General features: G+C 35.0%; 1 protein-coding gene across 2 annotated transcripts; it reads right to left on the bottom strand.

Moving 5' to 3' along the window:
* Positions 1–1,714: 1,714 nt before the first annotated feature.
* Positions 1,715–15,190, bottom strand: LOC112563974 (probable ubiquitin carboxyl-terminal hydrolase MINDY-4). 2 transcript variants are annotated; one of them, XM_025238470.1, is made up of 17 exons: positions 14,998–15,190; positions 14,411–14,530; positions 14,027–14,192; positions 13,558–13,745; positions 12,696–13,132; positions 10,615–10,786; positions 9,513–9,629; positions 9,068–9,156; positions 8,105–8,203; positions 7,753–7,816; positions 6,988–7,053; positions 6,667–6,737; positions 6,124–6,187; positions 5,803–5,964; positions 5,281–5,461; positions 4,958–5,033; positions 1,715–2,860 (listed from the first exon to the last, which is right to left on the bottom strand). In XM_025238470.1, the coding sequence occupies exons 1-17, from the start codon at positions 15,076–15,078 to the stop codon at positions 2,812–2,814; spliced, it is 2,202 nt and encodes a 733-aa protein (XP_025094255.1). In that variant the 5' UTR covers positions 15,079–15,190; the 3' UTR covers positions 1,715–2,811. The 2 variants fall into 2 exon arrangements, 1 of the variants encoding a protein (XP_025094255.1); XR_003099139.1 differs by lacking the exon at positions 1,715–2,860 and having other exon boundaries at positions 4,955–5,033; positions 5,281–5,378.
* Positions 15,191–15,257: the final 67 nt, after the last annotated feature.

The raw sequence follows: 15,257 nt of genomic DNA, 5'->3' as shown, positions 1-15,257 counted from the left end.
TTATAGTTTTTTCCTAAATGAGTCAAAATTGTCTCAAATTATCTTTTATGAAATGCTTGAACCACAAGACCACACAACCAATCTTTATTCCAATATAAAATAGTGATAGCAATTAGAGTATATTTATGTATTTCCTAGATCCATCAAATAAGAGATTTTTGGCAAGGTGTGTTGAAAATATGTTTACTCATAAATTTTAGTATAAACCAGTACAATTTTTTCAGGTATATATATATTTTACTTTTTTGATATATGATATTGCTTGTGGTAAATGGCTTTGTCCTTTAATGCTTTGTCTCTCTGCCCTGTCATCTTTTCTTCAACTTACGTATTTCTAAAGGCATGAGTGAATAGAGAGTGCAGACCAGAATTAGTTCTGGAACAGTTAAATATGCTGAAGAATATGGACAAAGAGCATGTGTTTGTAGTAGACTTGGGTATGAAACATGAATTTTCAGTAGTTTTCATTTGTGAATTTAGATGTTTTCTGTATTATACATATATATATCATTTCATCTTGTTCCCAAGATGTACAACTAACAAAATATTTTTATAATGAGATATATTTTAAAACTATTCATACCTATGTCATTACTTTCAAATGTAAAATCAACAATTGGCCTATAGTTTTAAACCTTGCATTGCATAAAAAAAGTACCATTTTAGAGTACTATCACTTTGGTTTCTGAGGTATTTTTGAAGAGTACAATGCATCGTGAGTGTCTTGTGCTTTGTTTTATATGACTGTAGCATGAGTGAGTTTGCGTCACTGCACCAGAGAGCTTGGTGGCATCCAGACAAAATGTGCTATTATTGTATTTTTTCGCATGGATGTGTAATACACATTGATAAAACCATACCATTTTTTAAAAGTTCAGACCTTAAATAGCATGCTTTGGTGTTTATTCTCACATTTGTTAGTGATGACCAGAATGTTTTGTTTTTCTATCAAATGGTTTTACTGCTGGCCTAAAAGCAAACTGTTGCAGAATATTTCTAAAGTGTAGGCACAAAATTAACACTAAAGGGGTTAACATGGAGATTCTGCCAATGAGTAGCATATGTGTGTTACCATGAACTTGTGAGATTGCTGTATTACCTTCAACTTGTGGGATTGCATTGCGAGTCATTAACCTTTTCTTACCTAGATTTGTCTTAGAGATACGTTTATAAAACGTTATATAATACTTTCCTGAAAACTGGTGAATTCACATACAACTTGTCTGTTTGCCACATCAGGCTTCTGTCTAACCAAATCAAACATTGTGAATGTGAGTTATTGTATTTGTATAATTTTTTTCCACTTTATTATTGGTTGCAAGTTAATAGCTATACATTTTTGTGTCATGTTAATTACTTTTTTTAACCGATATGTGCAAGTGAGAATTTGTGCTTAACTCTTTGAAGTGGAGTTAATATTTTAAGTAATATGATGAATTACATGGGTACAGGGATACAACTTTTTCAGCTGCTATCATTGCTAAAGTTTATATTAAATGAAGCCTTGAAAATGTTGTTCTGTGAGAGTTGTGCTTTTCTTTTACTTCCTTCTGTTAAACTTGACTATTCACAGTTGTGAAAGAGACATTATTTTTCAAAGGGTAATCACACTTTACAGAAATATTCTTGCAGTAGTGGAAAGCTTTTCTTAAAAGAGCTACACTAAAATATTCTTTGTTTCTCTCTCACACACACACACAAAAATAAGGCATCATTAATTTTATTGACAACAGTTTAATTTAACCATGTATATTATACAGGTCTTTGTTCACAATTTTTGCTGACTTTGAAAGTGTAACTACTGAAAACAGTAGTTTGCATATGCATCAAAAATGCTAGATAAGCAAATGGGATAAATACTAAAATAGGGCGTTTTACAAATAATTTTCAGACCCTTAATGCTGTGCATCTCATTCACTCATTACTTCTCAGAAGCATCTCATTGCAGGTCTATTTCATAACAAATTTATTTATATTTTGATAAATGCCACCAACCAATAACAAAATTAAAATTATCAATAATTTATAAGTTATATAATACATAATGCAACTATGTGCAAAATAATATTACTTTTAGCTTCTTTTAAAGTTCAGTGACTGCATAACTGTTCATATTAAAGAAACATGATCTGTGATGCAAAATTCAAAAATTAGCAACATTGGGGTATGGGAGAAAAGCATCTTTGTACATACAAAGAAAACTGAATGGAGATAACACTTTTTTTAAAAGTTCACTTGCATTCTGAACTTTTGGAAAGATAAACTGAAAAGTAAAGAAAATTCCTTAGTTTACATTATATTCAAGGAAAGCTTTGGAGTCACAAGGACATTAAAGGTTTAAAAAAAGTCAGCATTTTAATATTTTATAGGTACTATTAATTGGATGATTAAAAATAATCCAATCTAGTCACTTAGTCTAGTTAATTAGTTTAAATTATTCAAATCGACTTTTGTTGACCACTAACTAGAGTAATGGATCTTTTACACAAGTATTTCAGAACGAAAGTATCTTTTTCCTGTGATATTCTATATGTGTCCATCGTTGCATCATTAACAAGTTTGTCGGCGGTGGACTGCTGCTTACTTTAATCTTGTCAATCTTTTGCATGTTATTTTACACCTCACTATGAACAATCAAGCAGCCTCTTGCTGGTTTCTTTAGTCATGAAGACACTTAAAGGTTTTACCCACATTTTTAAATCACAGAAGAAGGAACCTATTGATGATGATAATTCTAAGAGCACTTTTAAATCCAGACTACATCATGAAAGTATCTCCCTTTACTGTCCTGCAGCTGGTGAACTGGAGCTCTTAGAGTATTGGTTCATATCCATTCCAGTCAATTTCGGCATCAGGCCACCTGTAAACAGAAGGTCTGTTGTGTAAACCAGGACTGGCAGTTTCCTTTTACCAACTTATGGTTGGATTGTTGGTGCTTTTTGGTTAGAAACTAAAGCTACATAATATCAAGGGTAGTCCAGCCCTGTAACAGGTGCCACACCCAAAGAAACCATATGTGCACAAAAGGAATCATCTGAACCCATGATCCTCACCATCTTGGTGACTAATTTAGGTTTAAGTTTAGGATACTTGTAGTGTGCACTGGTCCCGGGAAATAATTCAAGGTTCTAAGGAGTTTCTGAGTGTGTCTGAAAGAAGTAGGCATTAAGTCTCTACTTAAAATCATTTAAATAGACAGAGGGGCAAGAGAGTGTGTCAGGCAAAGGGACAGGTGTAGGCACAGGCTTGTTGGCCAGCACAGCTCAGAAATGCTTTGAGAAATGTGAAGCCAGACTGTATCAGCTGCTGAATGGAGGATGCAGGATAAAATATAGATGGTGAAGGAGGAAGAAAGCTGTGATGAAGATGTTTAGATGCAAAGATAGTCCAGTTTGTAAGTGACATGGTCAGTGATAGAAAATGAAGTAAGCAAAGCAGGCAAACTAGTGTTTCAGTCTTATATGCCCGTAGTACTAGATGGACTGCAATGTGGAATGTGTTGAAGGACATGGAGTGCAACAACAGAGAGGCCAACAAAGAAGTTGCAGTAATCCGTGAGAGAAAAAGGGAGACAACTAGTTGGATGATAACATTAGTAGATACCATCAGACACTGGAGAGGCGTCAAAGATGAAAAAAAAAGGTTTAGGCCAAGAAAGAGATGTGGGGTTGCATGGAGATTGTGGAATTCAGAATGATACGAAGACTCCTGGAAAATGTATAAGGGGATTGTGATGCCAGATGATTGGAGACTGCAGAGTTGTGGAGGACAGAGTGGAATGGCACTGTCTGGTTCCAGTGAACAATGCTTCTGTCTTGGGGTTCAGCTTGAGTTTGTTTTCAGTCATCCAGGATGTCAAAATAGTAGTGACTGATAGAGGAAGAAAGGCTATCAATTTCTGTCAGCAAAGAGCTGGCATATAATTGCATGTCATCTGTGAATGCGAGATAGTGGAAGTCATACCATTCAATAACCAATGACAGGGGCTGGATGTAGATAATGCAGAGGAAGGTGCCAGGACAGAACCTTGGGGAATGCCAGATAGGACTAGGAAAGGCTGGGAGGAACATAAATGATAATGGTCTGCAATTGGTCATGGAGGTAGTTCTGGAACCAGGAAAGGGCTGGTTCATGAATGTTGAAAATGGAATAAAGATGATTGATCAGAATGTCATGGTCAAGCATATCACATGTGGCATACAAGTCACAGCAGAAAAGTACTTAAACTTTACCACCATTAGTGGTGCAAAGGAGGTCAGAAGTCAGACATAGGAGATCTTTTTCTGTACTGTGATGGGAATGGTAGGCAGATTGATGTACAGGTAAAGAGAGTGGTAAGGTGTTCACTAAGATAGTCAAGGATTATGAGCTTTAACAGATTGGGCAGAGAGGTAAGATAAGAAAAAAAAAATGGTAGTTCTTAAGATCATTAGCATCAAAGTCAAATTTATTTAGGAGTGGGCACACAGTGGTGGTGTTGAGGCAATCTGGAATGGTTCTACTGCACAGGGAGGTGTTGATAAGGTTGGTAATGATCCGTAAAAGCATAGTGAGACAGCCAGAACTGTGGGCAGAGAATCTAGCTCATATTTTGATGGTGATCATAGTGACAAGAAGATGCACAATACAGGCTGAAAGCATGATCGAGAGAAGGCGGTCCAGAGAGGAGATGGGATAAAAAGCAGTGTCCAGCCCAGACTACATGATGCTGATTTAACATTGTACAAAGTGGCCGCTAAATACCAAAGCATAGAAATGTTTAAGGAAATAAAAATCACTGTAAAAAAACCAATACGCAGAGTCAAATCTGAAGCTTTAAGGGCTAGGTGCAAACTCGTGCCAGCTGGCAGCTAATGGCTAACAGTCAGCTAAACTAGTAATAGTCTATTGGCATCTTGGCTGACTCTTAGGCACTAGGCAGCTAGCACAACAGTGCATCTGCCTTTCGATCTCTTACTTTGTGCGGATGCAGTGTTCTAATGGTGGAACAAGCTCATCATTTGAAGGTGGCTGATAGAATTTGTTTGTTGTACCTGGAAGTAAATAAGTCTGATGCTGTGAGATTTTGTGGTTAATGCAACATCGTTACAACAGAAACGCATAACTTACAGATGACGATATTATTGTGTTGGAGCATCTAGCTTTGTCTGTGACTATTTTATAACTTCATAGACAAAAATATGCGATACTAATAGTTTATAATAGTCCGGACATTTTGCAGATAGATTCATAAACAGCAACCTCAGCAAATTTTCCTGATCAAATAGCAACAACTCTCACATATAGTAAGTCTGATTTCCTCCTGCTGGCGAGCAAGTCCATCATAGTAAAAAAGATCAAAGCGCCGCTCTGCCTTCCAGTCTGAAACTAGCTCGTGTCTAGTAGAAAAAAGAACACTGAAGTGACTCTCACTGCAAACCACCCATATTGGGTACTTTGGTGTCTTGTAGTATGTTCCCACCTGATACAACAATATCACGAAAGGATTTCAATGTGATCCATAAAACTTTTCTGTCCAAAACATTTAAAGAAGGGAGGTCATGATAAAACACACATATGAAAATACTAAAATTCCAAATGTTATTACCAAATGTAAATTTCTTCCAGATCATTTACATTGTAGCTCCTAAAATCATGAACAGTTACAATATCTAATATCTACAACTTCACAAAATTTATTGAATGTGGATGTAGTGCTTTAAAGCTTATTTTACAAACTACTTACCTGCAAACTATACCTGGACCAATAAACCAGATCATCATTCCATACTTAAGTGAACACATGAGTGAATTCTATTTTACCTGACAAGACTTGTAATGTTCAAACAGCGACAAAAAGCCTGTTTCAGACCGGCCAGAAATGCCCCTTAGGACCACAATATTGCCAGTTCCCGAGTCAAGCTCCATAACATCATTGAAAACGTTTGAAACAGCTTGCCCAGTTAGAAGAAGATTCACCAACTCCTAAGGGGAAAAAAAGAAACAGTGCTGTTGAGGTGCCACATGGCACTATTTTGACTTTTCAAAATGAATTTGACAATGCGTTTAAAAAAAACAACTAATGTCTACCTTGTTCCAAATATTGAGCAATAAACAGTGTGATAAATTTGGTCAGGAACATACCTGTGTGCAATACCCATGTGCAGCAATCATCCTTCCATTAGGCTCATCCATGTCACTTCTCACCCTGCACACAAAAAATAAACTGAACCAAAACTTCTTTAATAATAAAGTTAACTTCTATATATATAGCACCATATGTCAGGCTGATGGGCAAGTTTATACCATTATACAGAGAATAACAATCATAAATATTATGAATCTAAAAAATAAAGTGCAGTTCTGTATGTGTGACAAGTGGTAAGAATGAGAAAAATGTTTGTATGCATATGTCTTCAAAATATGGACAATGCATTGCTAATTATATATATATAATTATATATGCAAATCCACCAATGTAATACTTTGTAAATTATTGAAACATTGCTAAAATCTTCTCCAGGAAATATCACAGATTTGCACTAGCTCACTAGTTCTTTCTACTCACATTCAAATTTTCATTAAATAACAAAAGGTGCCTTGGAAACAAAAGCTCTCCCTGACACAAATATGACACTTTTCTGTTTTATACATACAGGTTTAGTTTAAATTTTTTAAATGTCTTACTTTTCAACACCTCTTGATAAAATTGCAGAGTACATGCACAGAATTACTCCACTGCTTCCATCTCTTTCAAACTGCAAAATTAGTGGCATAATTCTATAAAGACCCAAAATATTTAGCTAGCAATCATTACAAGCTGCTGAAATAAGAACAATGCATAACTTTATTTTTAAAATGCTTTAAGTACTAATGACCAACAAAAGAAAATAATAATTTACTCTAAATAAAAAGTTTAGATGGTCAGACCCAATCATTTGACTCTAGGAGATTTAACATATTTGTTGTGCTACAAACTTACACCATGATGGCTATAGCAATATTTACCTCATGAATAGATTGCTTGAGGAATTCCAGCAATTCAGAAAACTGCTTAAAGTTATAAAGCACCAACTGAAAATCATAAAAAGCATAAATTATTTTTTACTTTAAGAGATGGTAAAATCATTAACAACAGAGCACAAGAAAATAAAAATAGAGCAGATGTACTAATAAACATGCATTACATTAACACCATAAGTGCACTTATAGGGAACTCTTTGCCACCACTTTTCATGGCTATATTTTTAATGGAAATTGTATTGTTCAAATGAATTTATTTTATCAAAGTCAAACTATGTAAAAATGTTTCTTTAGCTCAAAAATCCATCCTTCAATACTGTAACTTTAATTAAAAAATAAGCCATGCTTATTAGTTACATACCCTAACCTATAAAATTTATGGGGAGACTCCAACAACATAGCCCAGATTAAAAAAAAAAAAAAGACCAAATACCTTCACTTTAAATGTATTTAAGACACTAAATCCTTACCTGACGTACAAGTTCAACAAGGAAATAAAAAGAACACATAATAGCACAAATAATGTATCAAAAGTGCTAGATGAAAATAAATTGAGACACAAATATGAAAGCAACAAGTAGTTTATACTATGACAATGTAGATCTAAATAACAAATCAAATGTGTTAAAAAAAAAAATGTTTCACAGATGTCATTTAACTAACAAGAATTTAGGCTTGAATACATGAACAAAAGCAAATGCACATGCCCATGCAATGTAAAGCAGGTAAAAGAGTATAAGCATAACCAACCTTTTCTGTAACTTCATCTTGTTTAAACTGTGTTGTTCCTGGAATATGGCATTGCATACTTGGGCTATATACGAACAAAAAAAATGTAATAAAATCTAAAAATCTGTGTTTCAATGATTTTGCCACACAATTTTATATTTTAGAAATGCTGGACAGAAAGTGTAATGTTTGAAAAAATGTGTTGGGGTTAATTTCACACTTAATCTTTCATGGCAAGCAAAAAACTTTTTTCAAGTTATCTTCTATGTAAATATATCTAAAATTAATCAGTTTAGAACCAACTATACTTTAAGCCGTTTAAGGAATCATGTCTGGTTTCAGTTCACTAACAATTCATGGCAGATCAACTCACACTGCAACCACGGCCTTTGTCTGGTTCCCAGCACGCCAAAGAATTTTAGCCACTGCTTTTGCCAGAAATTCTGATCTCTCTGTTTTAGTAGGCCTCAGACTGAAACAATGACATGTGCTTATGCTGAATGTGTTATATGGAGATATAATGAGCCACTGGGGCAGATATGAGGCAGATGACACTGATCTCATGGGGAGAACCAAAAGCAAACTGCAAGGCCTTATTATACCAACAGACAGATAGTGCATATGGAATGGAGACAAAAGCAAATTCAATGTTGACAGCAAAGCAGAAATTTACATGGAGTACAGCTCAGTTAGGTGAACAGCTTTAAGTACTTTGAGAACACCTTCAAAGATGGCAGTTCCATGGCAGATGTCACATCAGGATCATGACAGCAACAGTGGCAATGGCCAAAATGGACAGGATGTGGTGCAGCAATGATATCAGATTTATTATGAAGCACGAAATTTACAAGTCTCTCAGTTCCAATCCTGTTGTACAGATGTGAAACGTAGGCTTTTTGGCATGGAGAGGGGAATCCAGACATTTGAGAACAAATGCCTGAGGAGGCTGCTTTGGACATTTTACAGGAAACATAAAACCAATGACTTTGTTTTTGAATCACAGTCGCTATACTTGTTGGACACCAAGAACTCCTATTTGCATTGGTGAAAATGGTAAACTGGTATGGTTCATCCATGTGACCTGGCAGAATACTCTGTCATAGACGTCAGAGATTGAATGTTGAATGTACAACATGATTAGAACTTTTATTTTACAGACATTCTTAATGTAAGTTCATTATATATCACTTAATATGGTTTTTCTGCTTGTGTGGCGGCCCTCTGCTCCTCAAAGGAGCAACAAGGAATAAACTAAACTAATATGGCTTTTCTGCTTGTGTCACCATCTACAGAAAAAACATAATGGACCTGATCAGTCAGACTCTGATGTACCCACCACTTGCTGGAGGGCAGCTTATTCTCTCCAAATAGCATCTCTTGCAGAAAAACTGCCTGTACAGAGGCCAGCACTCCACAAGGTCCACCCTTTACAGAAGAACCGAACATCAACATTGCATAAAAAATAACAATACTTCAAGTATATTCTACGCCTCTGGTCTGTAAAAGATTACTCAAAGATGTTACTTACAAAAACTGTAATTTCTGCATTCGTAACACACAGCTACAGATTAATAGAAACAATCGAATTAGGGCTAGTTCTTGTAATTAATTGAAATTTATCATTAAGGTTCAATAACAATCTTTAAAACTAAAGAATAAAAAAGACCTCATTCATATTTACAAAATATGTAATTAAACGTGCATGCAATCTTATAGTTAAATTTAGGATCTCGGCAAAAGGGTAAAATGAAACTGTTTAAGAAAGTAAATTTTCATACTACCTTTCTTTGAACAATTCCGTACTGAATTTGAGGAATATTACAAAAAGTAAAACTCTGCAGTCTCCATTCATCACAATAGACCTGGCTGGCAGTCCCAAACACAAGTGTTTTCAATGACTGAAAATTATTGTATAAACATATATAGCATCTTTTAAGACTGTACGACGTATGATTAGGAAAATATTGCAAATCCCAAATTTATTGCTATAACCCCTACAGTTGTACTAACTCTTGAAAGTCCATATACACCACACCAAGCTAGAAACCGTAAATGATAACAGCTAATGCCTCAGTTAATTATACATTTATGACATGCTTATTTTAATCTTCAGATAAAACTACAAATGTAAAATCATATAGAGATGAAGTTATAAACCTCAGGTGATTCACTTTTATTTGATGGTGACTGTAAAGATTTTAAAAAAAGATCTAGTAATACAATGTAACTGCATCAACAGTGGTGACATTAAAAAAAGAGAAAGTTTATTAAAACAAAATTTCCCCTTATCTCTTCAAAAACTAGCTTTAAAAATCAAATTTTTGTGATAAAGAGATGACTATAGTAACCTATTCAAAATCAACAAGCTCCCCTTCAGTCATTATTTATAAAATTTAAAATGCAACTTAGAAAAGTGAATGCTATTAAAATGTATTACAATCAGATAAAAGTTCTTAAATAATGTTAAACTTATAAAAATTAACATTATATGCAAATATTATTAACAATCAAAAAAACAATTTAAAAGCAAGGTGTGAGGCTTGTCATAGCATCCAAATGCAAAGACTACAAAAATGTAACCCAAAAGACTGTGGTTATTAACAAAGAGTCCACATATACTAGCTGACTAAAACTATAATGAGGTAGGAAAGTGTGGTGGATCAGGGAGAATTGCTGTTTTATGCCAAGGCTATGTTATAATAAACCAAGAACAGCCAATCATCACTGTACTGATGACATTTTAGCCATGGACCACTAGACCATTAGACAAATACACTACTTACTAGAGTAATGAGATAATGAGGGAAAATGATAACCAGAAAGAAAACTCAAGTAAGAAATTTAGTGAACAAATGATGCAAAATTATACACTAGGTAACTCACAACTGCAGTATTTTTGTCTATGGGCATCGAGTCCAGTGTCTTCAACTGCATTCTCTGCGGGGTCAAAGCAGCTGGTTTTAGCTGGATATCATTCACCTCAGATTCCGCATCATCGACATCGCCAATCTCTATTTCTCCATTCTTTATATTACTTAATGAGGCTGGCTTGAATCTGTTTTCACACAATTAAATTTATATCTTTTATCAATATTCCATAAATCTTGTACTTTGTGGTCATCAAATACAACAAAGAAAGGCAAAAATAAATAAAGTAAAACAAGAACTGGTTGCAAAACAGATTAAATCTATCAAAAATTTGCAAATGTGAAAACAAAAATAGCTCTCTGACCAAAATACAGCAATTAAACAAGAAACTACATTGGAGATAGGTCTGAAAAGGTATATAACATTTAGAACTTATTACTTCTATTTCTGGAAATTTTTTTTCATTTTTGTTTGTCGTCAATGTTCCCAGAAAATGCTGGATGAGATATTTTTTTCTATGCTGCTCAAAACAATGGAAAGGAATTTCTACATTTTTATTAATCGTATTTGTACCAACAGTGAGTCATTCTGTCAAAATCTTTTTGAGTGACTTTGTTGAGTGGGTGCACAGTCAAAGTGCATTTGATGACAATCCAATTTTGTCTTGTATGTCAAGCAAAAAAGGTGACTGGGCCCCCACAAAAAAATGTGTGCAGTTGCAACATATCCATATGACAAGGCAGCATTGAACAGTAAAAAAAAATGCAGTGCATGTACAAGCCCTGTGTATTGTCAACACAACCTTGGGAGGGTTTTTTGTCAGATTCTATGTGCCTTTTGAACCATGCCTCAGAAACTTTGATTAAGTACTGGGAGGGTCTTTGCATGGCTGCAGGAGCATAGGTGTTTAAAACACTGGCCGCCAAATGGGAGTTGCTTGCCGTCATTCAAACTCTACGAGACCGCTACAATGCAACGGGAAGTGTCTTGCACAACACCATCTGGCATGGACAAGGCAACGGCAGGCCAGGTCCTCCCATGATGGCCCAATCTGTTATCATGATCCCGATGTGGTGAAGACTGACTGCTGTGGTTATGGATCTATCATGGTGTAGGGTATGTTGGGAATGGCCTACAGAATTCCCCTCTACCTGGTGCAAAGCAGCCTGACAGGCATGGCATGAAGAGATAACATTTTACAGCCTCTGGTACTGCAGCACTGCAGGCCATTGGACCAGGCACTGTTGTTTTGGACACCACCATATCATACAGGGGCAGGGTCATCAATGACTTCCTGCAGCATCATCAAGTCAACCACATGGACTGGCCGGCCAGTTCCCCAGATCTGAATCCCATTAAACATCTGTAGGATGTCCTGGGCCAGAGACTTTGAACCAACCACCACCTAGAAGGTGACCTCAATCAATAGAACCAGCTTCTTCAGCAATAGTGGCGGGCAATACCTCAAAGAACTCTGAGAACATTGGTTCATTCCATGAGCCAATGGTGCCTTGCCTGCATTCAGGCTAATGGTTGACACCCATGATTTTGACTTTCTTTTTCTGAAATGACTTTTCTGAATTTTGAAAACATGGGTTTATGTCAGTCCAAGCCTAAATTCTTGTTATTAAAATGATATTTTTCAATGAAGTTGGCTGACAATGTTTAATTTAATGAATAAAGAAATGCTTTTATTCAATGTTACTGTCTGTGTGTTTATTGGCATGAAACAGTGATTGACTATACAACTGGCCTTTCCATTATTTTGAAGTTATATTACTCTGAAGAAGATCTGTATAAAGGTCTTTTCTATTTGTCTATTTTAGGTGAAATGATTTGTCTGCCTAGGTTTCTGGAAAACATCTACAGCAGCAGTTATACAGTTTTGCCTGTTATATCCCTTACATTTTCCTGGCAGCTCATTCTGATTTAATCTGTAAAATCTGTGAAGTCTTCTTTTAAACAACATAACCCACTAATCCTGTAAAAGTTATAGGTTCTATTTATATGGAAATAAATCCTTATTCATCAACCTTTCCAGAAATTCAAATTTTAGCAGCCATGTAGGTTTTCTGATATTTGCACAACATCCCTACCCTGGCTTTGAGGTAGATGTTTGTGAAAATGGTCTCTCTTTTGCAAAACTTGAAGTCTTTGCATTGTAGCTTTTGTCTGAAATTTCACACTCATTATTCATGTTGCTTAGTCGTCGGCTAAACTGATTGGCCTTTTCCTCACTGGCATTCAAAAGTTCTTGAAAAGAAGATGATTTTGAGCGGGAGGGCATGGAATGCTCTTCTTTAACCACTGAACAAGATGAGGAAGCAGTGGGAATGTCAGGTTGTGGGAACCCTATCTGATCCCAAAACTTGGTGGATGATAAGGAAGGGCTGATAGATTCTTCTCCATTTGTCTGAGACAGATCAGTGTCAAAGTCTGCTTCTGAATGTCTCATAGTTTGTTGATTCTTTGCTATTTTATTATTATTGTTATTAGGCTTAGATTTATTGGTCCATCTCCATCTTGCTGGATCCTGAAAAATAAAATAATAAAATAATGAATGATTGAATAAAAGAACAAATGAATTTGTGGAGTTTTATGTCAAGCAATCAAACAAAGTCAAAGAACACTTTGTAATATTACATGATCAGAAAAAGTACTGAAGTTATGCATCTCTAAAATCCAGCAAGATTTATTTTAATATATATATAGTAAATAAATGAATAAAGTAACAGAGATCATCAATGTGAGAGAACTTCATGCTCTAAATCCTTGTGCAGCCTAATCTTCTGTGTAGGTTTTGCATTCTTGTTTAATGCTTTTGACTGCGTATTTATACAAAATAATCAACAATATGTATGACAAAATAAACTGTTATATACAAGCAAAACTACAACTACTTTCTGCCATGCTCTTTTGGCAAACATGTAATAAATATATCATGAACAGAGTTAAAACCTCCATTGTGCTCATGATAATTCCAGATCTTCCTTTTGAGGACAAAGGACGTGTCTGCTTTGAGTAAGAGGACGACTCCTTTTCATCAACAAATTTTTTTGACAAGAGCCCTGCCTTTCCTTGTCCCAGGATTGTCTCACTTTCAATGTTATCTTCAATGACAATATCTTGATCACCTCTTCCTGAAGCTGTGCAAATTACAAAAGATACACAAATATCAGCTGCTATATTACAATATTAATTTGCTGAATTCTAAACAAAAGTATTATGGTAGCTTCTTTGAAAAATAGGTAAGAACTGGATTTACAATTAAAATTTTTATTACTTAATACATTTTTTAAAACAGCACTACTATTATTATTTTTTTCTGATTTGGCATAGGTAAATAAATAAAATTTTTAATAATTTTCTTGCTGAGACCTTTTTCTGACTAAGTTATTACATGATGCATTTCTAAAATAATGCATACCTCTTCTAGAAATTGGTCCAGCAGCTGTGGCAAAAGGCAAAAGATATCTTTCATCTACGCATCTGGTTGTTGGGTGCTGTGTATTATCCATGTTTTCAGTCACCAGTCTTTCCAAAAAAAACTTGGTCATAACTTCCAACATAGCTTTCAATGGCACTTTCTGTTCCTGTTATAATCAACTCCTAATTATCAGTATCTCACTTATGCAAGATCAAATGCAACGATCAATCTTTTTGTCATGCACATATGTGAACATGAACAATCCCCTCCCATGAACAGACCCACCTACAACACAAAACACATGTACACATACATATTACTCATGCAGATCAAAAATGAGATTGCATAATTTAAAAAAAAATGAAGGCAAAGAGGTTTATATACCTTATTTTTCTTCATCAGCTCATCAAGATGTAGCTCCTTTACTAATATCTGTCTGTTATTTATGCCGTTTTCACTTCGAGGGTACTCCTCATCCATGACACGTAAAGTCGACTTTAGTCCCTGAATGCACAGAATGCGTAAGTCAAGCAACTTTAAGTAGACATAAAAAAATTGAACTGCACTGATGCTATACACCAATGTATGGTAAAATATTTCAGATAAGTAGAACTGCCAAAAATAAACATACTCCAAACCTCAGGTTGTCGTGGCTAAATGGTCAGCTAGGTCAAAAGATTTGCCAAGAGCAATTTGTAAAGTCTCGTCTGTCTGCAGACATCATCATTGACGCTTTATTCAGATTAATTAACGATTAAGAATACACAATGCCAGTTTGACTTTCTGATGTATAAAATAAAAACATATGAAGGGCTTCTAAACGCGAAAAAAAATTACTCATTGCGTTATTTTCAACCTGAATGGGTCGTAAGTCAAATAAGAAACCATCAAAAGTCTTTCGTACAGTCAAAATTTCAAATATCATTAATTCTGCGCCCAGCAACCGATCTAGTGGCTTTTTGGGTACTTACTTTTCGATTGAGATATTCACGAACCAATGATTCTGCGAGGGATTCAACAACGCTATTTTCCAAAGACATATTGAAATGCATCTACGATAAGATTATGCCTAAAACATCAATAAAATTGATTATTTTAATTATGGTGATTGACTAAGAACTCTCTAGAGCGGCCATTTTTATACAAATACCTGTAACTAACAAAAGTTGAAATTAGCTACGGAAGAAAATAGTAAAAGATCGGTATAATTTATTAAAAACTAAAAAATAAA

Source organism: Pomacea canaliculata, linkage group LG5 (assembly GCF_003073045.1).
Source record: "Pomacea canaliculata isolate SZHN2017 linkage group LG5, ASM307304v1, whole genome shotgun sequence".
Classification (NCBI taxonomy): Eukaryota; Metazoa; Mollusca; class Gastropoda; order Architaenioglossa; family Ampullariidae; genus Pomacea; species Pomacea canaliculata.
Note: the sequence above shows the minus strand (reverse complement) of the source record. Positions and strands in the feature narration are given on the sequence as shown.

What these genes read in the sequence shown, in the direction of transcription:
- LOC112563974 (XM_025238470.1), bottom strand. Translation starts at nt 15,078, where the DNA reads ATGCATTTCAATATGTCTTTGGAAAATAGCGTTGTTGAATCCCTCGCA. An exon ending in TGGACCAATTTCTAGAAGAG is followed by an intron (nt 13,746 to 14,026) that starts GTATGCATTATT and finishes TAATTTGCACAG; the next exon opens with CTTCAGGAAGAGGTGATCAA. An exon ending in TTATCAAGAGGTGTTGAAAA is followed by an intron (nt 6,188 to 6,666) that starts GTAAGACATTTA and finishes TTTTGTGTGCAG; the next exon opens with GGTGAGAAGTGACATGGATG.